This window comes from Opisthocomus hoazin, unplaced genomic scaffold, assembly GCF_030867145.1.
Source record: "Opisthocomus hoazin isolate bOpiHoa1 unplaced genomic scaffold, bOpiHoa1.hap1 HAP1_SCAFFOLD_162, whole genome shotgun sequence".
Classification (NCBI taxonomy): Eukaryota; Metazoa; Chordata; class Aves; order Opisthocomiformes; family Opisthocomidae; genus Opisthocomus; species Opisthocomus hoazin.
In genome coordinates this window covers 82,771-93,083 of record NW_027448724.1, presented here as the reverse complement: position 1 = coordinate 93,083, position 10,313 = coordinate 82,771, and the positions used below count along the sequence as shown (strand labels likewise).

The window sequence follows — 10,313 nt, the reverse complement described above, 5'->3', positions numbered from 1 at the left end:
GGCACCAAACCACGCCCACCCAACTCAACCCCGCCCACCCCAACCCAACTCAACCCAACTCAACTCCACCTCCGATCCAACCCCCGCCCACCCAACCCAACCCCGCCCACCCAACCCAACCCCACCCACCCAACCCAACCCCGCCCCCCGGCACCCAACCAAGCCCCCCGGCACCAAACCACGCCCACCCAACTCAACCCCACCCACCCCAACTCAACCCCGCCCACCCCAACTCAACCCAACCCAACTCAACTCCACCTCCGATCCAACCCCCGGCACCCAATCCAACCCCTCCCACCCAACTCAGCCCCGCCCACCCAACCCGACCCCACCCCCTCAACTCAACCCCGCCCACCCAGCTCAACCCCGCCCCCCAGCACCCCCCCAGGCCCCGCCCCCCGGCACCCATCGCCTTTATAACCCCGCCGGCCGCTCCATGGTGCCACATCCCCGCTCTTCCCCTCCCAACCTTCTCCTCCACCATGGGCGCCCGCTTGGCCTCCATCTTCCTCCTCCTCCTCGCCGCCCTGCCAGGTAGGACCCGGCCCGGCCGACCCCCACCCCGGGCGCGGACCCGGGGGGCGACGCCGCCACCGGGCGACTCCACCGTGGACTTTCTGTGTCCCCAGGGCTGCGGGCGGCCGTGCAGCTGGTCGAGTCCGGAGGTGGCCTCCAGACGCCTGGTGGCTCCATGACCCTCATCTGCAGGACCTCCGGCTTCATCCTCACCAGCTACGCCATGGAGTGGGTGCGACAGGCGCCCGGGACGGCACCCGAGTGGGTCGCGGGTATCACCAGCGGTGGTGGCACCTACTACGGGTCGGCGGTCAAAGGCCGCTCCACCATCTCCAGGGACAACTCGCAGGGCACGGTGACGCTGCAGATGAACGGCCTCAGCGCCGACGACACGGCCACCTACTTCTGCGCCCGAGGTGCTCACGGTGGCGCCCACCCGGTGGGTGGCTGGTGGAAAAACCTTCTCCTCGCCCTCACGTGGACGGGTTGTCCCATGGGAGGTGGAGGGCGGTGGTGCTTGATGCTTCGGCGCGCTTGGGTGGTGGTGCGACCGGGCGCGTCGTGGAGAACGGGGCGTTGCGAGGCGCCCAAGAGCCTTCGGAGGGTGCCCAGAGAGCCTTGGGTGGAGAAGGAGAACCTTGGGGTGGAGCTCAAACCCTTTGAAGACCACCTAAGCACACTTTGATGGAGGAGGAGACACTTGGGATGGAGCCCAGACCCCTTGAAGGGCACCCAAAGACCCATGTATGGAGGAGGAGACCCTTCAAAGGGCACCCAAAGACCCTTAGATGGAGGAGGAGACACCTGGGATGGAGCCCAGACCCCTTGAAGGGCACCCAAAGACCCATGTATGGAGGAGGAGACCCTTCAAAGGGCACCCAAAGACCCTTAGATGGAGGAGGAGACACTTGGGATGGAGCCCAGACCCTTCGGAGGGCACCCAAAGACCCTTCTATGGAGGAGGAGAACCTTTGGGTGAAGCCCAGACCCCTTGAAGGGCACCTAAAGAGCCTTTTATGAAGGAGGAGACCCTCTGGAGGCCACCTAAGCACCCTTAGATGGAGGAGGAGACCCTTTGAAGGCCATCTCAGCACCCTTGCAAGGAGGTTGAGACCCTTTGGGTGGAGCTCAAACACTTTGAAGGCCACCTAAGCACTCTTACATGGAGGAGGAGACTCTTCAAAGGGCACCCAAAGACCCTTAGATGGAGGAGGAGACACTTGGGATGGAGCTCAGACCCTTCGGAGGGCACCCAAAGACCCTTCTATGGAGGAGGAGAACCTTTGGGTGGAGCCCACTCCCCTTGAAGGGCACCTAAAGAGCCTTTTATGAAGGAGGAGACCCTCTGGAGGCCACCTAAGCACCCTTAGATGGAGGAGGAGACCCTTTGAAGGCCATCTCAGCACCCTTGCAGGGAGGTTGAGACCCTTTGGGTGGAGCTCAAACACTTTGAAGGCCACCTAAGCACTCTTGCATGGAGGAGGAGACTCTTCAAAGGGCACCCAAAGACCCTTAGATGGAGGAGGAGACACTTGGGATGGAGCTCAGACCGTTCGGAGGGCACCCAAAGACCCTTCTATGGAGGAGGAGAACCTTTGGGTGGAGCCCAGACCCCTTGAAGGGCACCCAAAGAGCCTTGTATGAAGGAGGAGACCCTCTAGAGGCCACCTAAGCACCCTTAGATGAAGGAGCAGACCCTTCGAAGGCCATCTCAGCACCCTTGCAGGGAGGTTGAGACCCTTTGGGTGGAGCTCAAACACTTTGAAGGCCACCTAAGCACTCTTGCATGGAGGAGGAGACCCTTCGAAGGGCACCCAAAGCCCCTTAGATGGAGGAGGAGACACTTGGGATGGAGCTCAGACCGTTCGGAGGGCACTCAAAGACCCTTCTATGGAGGAGGAGAACCTTTGGGTGGAGCCCACTCCCCTTGAAGGGCACCCAAAGACCTTTAGATGGAGGAGGAGACCCTCTGGAGGCCACCTAAGCACCCTTAGATGGAGGAGGAGACCCTTTGAAGGCCATCTCAGCACCCTTGCAGGGAGGTTGAGACCCTTTGGGTGGAGCTCAAAGACTTTGAAGGCCACCTAAGCACTCTTGCATGGAGGAGGAGACCCTTTGAAGGGCACCCAAAGCCCCTTAGATGGAGGAGGAGACACCTGGGATGGAGCCCAGACCCCTTGAAGGGCACCCAAAGACCCATGTATGGAGGAGGAGAACCTTTGGGTGAAGCCCAGACCCTTCGAAGGGCACCCAAAGACCCTTAGATGGAGGAGGAGACCCTATGGATGGAGCTCAGACCCTTTGAAGGGCACCCAAAGACCCTTACATGGAGGAGGAGACCCTTTGGGTGAAGACCAGACACTTTGATTGACACCTAAGCACCCTTGTATGATGCCCAAGAACCTTTGGAGACCACCCAAGCCCACCTATATGGAGGAAGAGACCCTTGTATGGTGCCCAAGACCCTTTGGAGGCCACCTAAGCACCCTTGTAAAGAGGAGAAGACCCTCTGAAGGCCACCCAAGCCCCTTGTGAGGAGGTTGAGACCTTTAGGACGGAGGCCGGACCCTCACGGGGCACCCAAGTGTCCTTGGTGGAGACCAGAACCTGGAGATCCACCAGTGGACGCAGATCTGGCCACGCTTGGCCTCCTGGACCACGGTTGACCCCAACCTGGAGATGCTTTGGGTCTTTGGGCGACTCTTGACCCACATCTGGGCGTGGCTGGGGTCTTCTGGCCAAGTTTTGACCCATCCCAAGGGACACTTTGGGTCTTGGGGATGTTTTGGCCCCAAAATCAGGATATTTTGCCCCAAAATTGGGACATTTTGCCCCCAGAATTGGAGAATTTTTGCCCCAAAATTGGGATGTTTTGCCCCCCAAATTGGGTTATTTTGCCCTCAAAATTGGGACATTTTACCCCCAAAATTGGGATATTTTGCCCCCAGAATTGGGATATTTGACTCTCAAAATTGGGGATATTTTGCCCTCAGAATTAGGATATTTCAACCCCAAAATTTGGATATTTTGCCCCAAAATTTGGATATTTTGCCCCAAAATTTATATATTTTATCCCCAAAATTGTGGTTGTTTTGCCTCCAGAATTATGGATATTTTGCCCCAGAACTGGGATATTTTGCCACCAAAATTGGGATATTTTGTCCCCAAAATTTGGATAATTTGCCCCCAAAATTGTGATATTGCAGCCCCAAAATTGGGATATTTTGCCACAAAATTTGGGTTATTTTGCCGCCAAAAGTGGGATATTTCGCTCCCAAAATTTGGATAATTTGGCCCCCCAAATTTGCATAATTTGCCCCCCCAAATTTGGATATTTTACCCCATGTTTGGATATTTTCCCCCCCATATGTGGATATTTTTCCCCCAAATGTGGATATTTTCCCCCTAAAACTGGGATATTTTCCCCCTAAAATTGGGATATTTTACCCCCAAAATTTGGATAATTCACCCCCCAAATTAGGATAGTTTGCCACAAAATTTGGGTTATTTTGCCCCAAAATTGGGATATTTTGCCCTCAAAATTTGGATAATTTGCCCCCAAAATTTGGGATATTTTGCTCCCAGATATGGGATATTTGGTCCTCAAAATTGGAGATATTTTGACTCCAAAATTGGGATATTCTGCCCCCAGAAGTGGGGATAATTTGCCCTGAAAATTGGGGATATTTTGCTCCCAAATTTGGGGATATTTTGCCCAGAAAGTTGGGGACAATTTACCCCAAAATTGGGATATTATGCCCCCAAAGTTAAGATATTTTGACCCCAAAATTGGGATATTCTGCTTCCAAAACTGGGGATATTTTGCCCCTCAAAATCTGGATAATTTGCCCCCAAAATTTGGGATATTTTGCCCCCCAAAATTGGGATATTTTGCCCCCAGAACTGAGATATTTTGCCCCCAAAATTGGGATATTTTGCCCTCAAAAATGGGAATATTCTGCCTCAAAACTGGGATAATTTGCCTCCAAAACTGGGATAATTTGCTGTCAAAATTGGGATATTTTGCCCCCCAAATTGGAATATTTTGTCCCCAAAATTGGATATTTTGCCCCAGAATTGGGGAGATTTTGTCCCAAAATTGGGATATTTTCCCTAAAATTGGGATAATTTTCCCCCAGAATTGGGATATTTTGCCCTCAAAATTTTGACAGTTTGCCCCCAGATTTGGGATATTTTGCCTCCAAAATTGGGATATTTTTCCCCCAAAATTGGGATATTTTCCCTAAAATTGGGATAATTTGCCCCCAGAATTGGGATATTTTGCCCTCAAAATTTTGACAATTTGCCCCCAGATTTGGGATATTTTGCCTCCAAAATTGGGATATTTTTCCCCCAAAATTGGGATATTTTCCCTAAAATTGGGATAATTTGCCACCAGAATTGGGATATTTTGCCCTCAAAATTTTGACAATTTGCCCCCAGATTTGGGATTTTTTGCCTCCAAAATTGGGATATTTTTCCCCCAAAATTGGGATATTTTCCCTAAAATTGGGATAATTTGCCACCAGAATTGGGATATTTTGCCCTCAAAATTTTGACAATTTGCCCCCAGATTTGGGATATTTTTCCCCCAAATTTGGGATATTTTTCCCCCCAAATGGGGATATTTTTCCCTCAAATTTGGCATATTTTGCCCCCAAATTTGGGATACTTTGCCGTCAAAATTTGAAATATTTTGCCCCCATTTCTCCGCCTTTCCCGGTCGCTTTTCCGCCTCTCCGGGGGTCTCCGGGGTCATTTTTCCGGCGGGGGGCGGGGTTTCCTCCCCGGGGGCTTCCTGGGGCACGGGCGGGCGGAGCCGAGGCCGCGGGCGCTGGGGCGCGCGTCCCCGTGGGGGAGGGGCTGCGCGGGGGGTTTTTGTGCCGCCCCGCGTCACCGTGGGTACTGGTTATACTGGTTGGGGTTATTATTATCATCACAGTGACGCGGGCGGTGACAAAAACGCCGGCGGGGGCTCCGCCCCCTCCCGGGGGACCAACCCCCAGCTGCGCCCTCTGCCCCTCCCCGCCCCCTCCCGCACCAAATCACAATTTTCCGAATTAGTGCCATTTTTTCCCCTTTCTTCTCAATTTTTTCCCCTTTCTTATCGATTTTTTCCTCCTTCTCAATTTTTTACCCCTTTCTCGCCAATTTTTTCAACCGTCTGGCCAATTTTTTCCCCTTTCTCCTCAATCTTTTACCCTTTCTTGTCAATTTCTTCCCCTTTCTCCTCAAATTTTTACCTTTTATCGTCAATTTTTCCCCTTTTGTCATCAATTGTTCCCCCCTTTCTCCTCAATTTTTCCCCCTTCTCCTCAATTTTTTACCCCTTCTCATCAATTTTTTCCACCTTTTCCACAATTTTTTACCCCTTCTCGTCAATTTTTTACACCTTTTCCTCAATTTTTTACCCTCTCACCAATTTTTTACCCCTTTACATCAATTTTTTCCCCTTTCTCATCAATTTTTCCCCCTTCTCCTCATTTTTTCCCTCTTCTATTTGATTTTTCCCCTTCTTGTCCATTTTTCCCCCTTCTCCTCAATTTTTTCCCCTTTCTTATCAATTTTCCCCCTTCTTCTCAATTTTTTACCCTTTCTCATTGATTTTTTCCCCTTCTCCTCAATTTTTTACCCTTTCTCCTCAATTTTTTCCCCTTTCTCCTAAATTTTCCCCCTTCTCCTCAATTTTTCCCCCTTCTCATCAATTTTTTACCCCTTCTCAGCCAATTTTTCCACCTTTTCCTCAATTTTTTACCCTTTCTCATCAATTTTTTACCCCTTTCTCACCAATTTTTTCCCTTTTCTCGTCAATTTTTCCCCCTCGTAATTTTTTCCCTCTTCTATTCGATTTTTCCCCTTTCTCCTCAATTATTTCCCCTTCTCATCAATTTTTCCCCCTTCTCCTCAATTTTTTTCCCTTTCTTGTAAATTTTTTGCCCTTTCTCATCATTTTTTCCCTTTTTCACTGAATTTTTCCCCTTCTCGTCAATTTTTCCCTTCTCCTGAATTTTTTTCTTCTTCCTCATCAATTTTGTACCCTTTCTCCTCAATTTTTTCCTCCTTCTTGTCCATTTTTTCCTTCTTCTCGTCGATTTTTTCCCCTTGCTCCTCAATTTTCCCCTTTCTCGTTGACGTTTCTCCCTTCTCCTCACTTTTTCCCACATTCTCCTCAATTTTTTACCCCTTCTCCTCAATTTTTTCCTCCTTCTTGTCAATTTTTTCATTCTTCTTATCGATTTTTTCCCCTTTCTCATCAATTTTTTCCCCTTTCTCCTCAATTTTCCCCCTTCTTGTCAATTTTTTCTCATTTCTCAAGTTTTTCCCCCTTCTTGTCAATTTTTTCTTCCTTCTCGACAATTTTTTACCCCTTCTCCTCAATTTTTTCCTCCTCCTCGTCAATTTTTTCATTCTTCTTATCGATTTTTTCCCCCTTCTCATCAATTTTTTCCCCTTTCTCCTCAATTTTTCCCCCTTCTCACCGATTTTTCCCCCTTCTCGTGAATATTTTTCCCATTTCTCTTCAATTTTTCCCCCCTTCTCGTCGATTTTCCTCCCTTCTCATCGATTTTTTCCCCTCTCCTCAATTTTTTCCCCCTTTTCATCGATTTTTTACCCCCTTCTCCTCAATTTTTTTCCTTTTCTTGTCAAAAAGCGTTCGCGCTTTCCGCTTGGGTTCCCCGGTCAATCTGGGGGGGACGGGGTTTCCTCCCCGGGGGCTTCCTGGGGTGCGGGCGGGCGGAGCCGAGGCCGCGGGCGCTGGGGCGCGCGTCCCCGTGGGGGAGGGGCTGCGTGGGGGGTTTTTGTGCCGCCCCGCGTCACCGTGGGTACTGGTTATACTGGTTGGGGTTATTATTATCATCACGGTGACGCGGGCGGTGACAAAAACGCTGGCGGGGGCTCCGCCCCCTCCCGGGGGGCCCTTTCCCGGGGGACGGGAATTTTTTTCCCCTTGCTCCTCAATTTTTTCCCTTCTCATCATTTTTTCCCCTTTCTCCTCAATTTTTTGCCCTTTCTCGACAATTTTTTCCCCCTTCTCCTCGATTTTTTCCCATTTCTCCTCAATTTTTCCCCCTTCTCCTCAATTTTTTTCCTTTTCTCATCAATTTCTTCCCTTTCTCATTGATTTTTCCCCCTTGTCCTAAATTTTTCCCCCCTTCTCCTCAATTTTTTCCCCTTCTCGTCAATTTTTTCCCACTTCTCCTCGATTTTTCCAATTTCTCCTCGATTTTTCCAATTTCTCCTCAATTTTTCCCCCTTCTCCTCAATTTTTTTCCTTTTCTCATCAATTTCTTCCCTTTCTCATTGATTTTTCCCCCTTGTCCTAAATTTTTTCCCCTTTCTCCTCAATTTTTTCCCCTTATCGTGAATTTTTTCCCCCTTCTCGTCGATTTTTTCCCATTTCTCCTCATTTTTTCCCATTTCTCCTCAATTATTTCCCCTTATCGTGAATTTTTTCCCCCTTCTCGTCGATTTTTTCCCATTTCTCCTCATTTTTTCCCATTTCTCCTCAATTTTTTCTCCCTTCCCATCAATTTTTTTCCCCTTCTCCTCAATTTTTTTCCTTTTCTCATCAATATTTTTCTCTTTCTCATTGATTTTTCCCCCTTGTCCTAATTTTTTTCCCCTTTCTCATCAATTTTTCCTCCTTTTCATCAATTTTTCCCCCTTCTCATCAATTTTTTTCCCTTCTCGTCATATTTTCCCCTTTCTTCTCAATTTTTTCTGTTTTCCGATTAATTCCCGAGGACGCGTTCGCTCTTTCCGCTTGGGTTCCCCGGTCAATCTGGGGGGGACGGGGTTTCCTCCCCGGGGGCTTCCTGGGGCGCGGGCGGGCGGAGCCGAGGCCGCGGGCGCTGGGGCGCGCGTCCCCGTGGGGAAGGGGCTGCGTGGGGGGTTTTTGTGCCGCCCCGCGTCACCGTGGTGCTGCTGGTGGTTACGCTGCTGACACGGTGACGCGGGCGGTGACAAAAACGCCGGCGGGGGCTCCGCCCCCTCCCGGGGGGCCCTTTCCCGGGGGACGGGAATTTTTTTCCCCTTGCTCCTCAATTTTTTCCCTTCTCGTCATTTTTTCCCCTTTCTCCTCAATTTTTTGCCCTTTCTCGACAATTTTTTCCCCCTTCTCCTCGATTTTTTCCCCCTTCTCCTCGATTTTTTCCCCCTTCTCCTCAATTTTTGCCCCTTCTCAATTTTTTTCCTTTTCTCATCAATTTTTTCCCTTTCTCATTGATTTTTCCCCCTTGTCCTAAATTTTTTCCCCTTTCTCCTCAATTTTTTCCCCCTTCTCCTCGATTTTTCCCCCCTTCTCCTCAATTTTTTCCCATTTCTCCTCAATTTTTCCCCCTTCTCCTCAATTTTTTTCCTTTTCTCATCAATTTTTTCCCTTTCTCATTGATTTTTCCCCCTTGTCCTAAATTTTTTCACCCTTCTCATCAATTTTTCCTCTTCTCCTGAATTTTTTCCCTTCTCCTCAATTTTTTCCCCTTCTCCTCAATTTTTTCCCCTTGTCCTCAATTTTTTTCCTTTTCTCATCAATTTTTTCCCCTTCTCATTGATTTTTCCCCCTTATCCTAATTTTTTTCCCTTTCTCCTCAATTTTTTCCCCTTCTCGTCAATTTTTTCCCCTTCTCGTCGATTTTTTCCCATTTCTCCTCATTTTTTTCCCATTTCTCCTCAACTTTTTCTCCCTTCCCGTCAATTTTTTTCCCCTTCTCCTCAATTTTTTTCCTTTTCTCATCAATTTTTTCCCTTTCTCATTTATTTTCCCCCTTCTCATAAATTTTTCCCCTTATCCTAAATTTTTCCCCTTCTCGTCAATTTTTTCCCCCTTCTCGTCGATTTTTTCCCATTTCTCCTCATTTTTTCCCCTTTCTCCTCAATTTTTTCCCTTTTTCATGAATATTTTCCCATTTCTCCTCAATTTTTTCTCCCTTCCCGTCAATTTTTCCCCCTTCTCCTCAATTTTTTTCCTTTTCTCATCAATCTTTTTTCCATTTCTCACTGATTTTTCCCCTTGTCCTAAATTTTTTCCCCTTCTCATCAAGTTTTCCCCTTATCCTAAAATTTCCCCTTTCTCCTCAATTTTTTCCCCTTCTCGTGAATATTTTCCCGTTTCTCATCAATTTTTCTCCCTTCTCGTAGATTTTTTCCCCCTTCTCATCTACTTTTTCCCCTTCTCGTCAGTTTTTTGACCTGCTCCTCAATTTTTTCCCCTTCTCGTGAATTTTTTCCCCCTTCTCATCAATTTTTTCCTGCTTCTCGTCGATTTTTTCCCATTTCTCCTCATTTTTTTCCCCTTTCTTCTCAATTTTTTCCCCTTTTCATGAATGTTTTCCCATTTCTCCTCAATTTTTTCTCCCTTCCCGTCAATTTTTCCCCCTTCTCCTCAATTTTTTTCCTTTTCTCATCAATCTTTTTCTCTTTCTCATTGATTTTTCCCCCTTCTCATCAATTTTTCCCCTTATCCTAAAATTTCCCCTATCTCATCAATTTTTTCCCCTTCTCGTGAATATTTTCCCGTTTCTCATCAATTTTTTCTCCCTTCTCGTAGATTTTTTCCCCCTTCTCATCTACTTTTTCCCCTTCTCGTCAGTTTTTTGACCTGCTCCTCAATTTTTTCCCCTTCTCGTGAATTTTTTCCCCCTTCTCATCAATTTTTTCCCCCTTCTCGTCGATTTTTTCCCATTTCTCCTCATTTTTTTCCCATTTCTCCTCATTTTTTCCCCTTTCTTCTCAATTTTTTCCCCTTTTCATGAATGTTTTCCCATTTCTCCTCAATTTTTTCTCCCTTCCCGTCAATT

General features: G+C 48.1%; 1 gene segment (V, D, J or C); it reads left to right on the top strand.

The window, feature by feature from the left end:
* The first annotated feature begins 460 nt into the window (after window positions 1-460).
* LOC142359079 (immunoglobulin heavy variable 3-23-like) lies at window positions 461-1,201 on the top strand. The segment is given in 2 exon segments: window positions 461-534; window positions 630-1,201. Coding segments are annotated over 2 exon segments (624 nt in total).
* The last annotated feature ends 9,112 nt before the right edge of the window (window positions 1,202-10,313 follow it).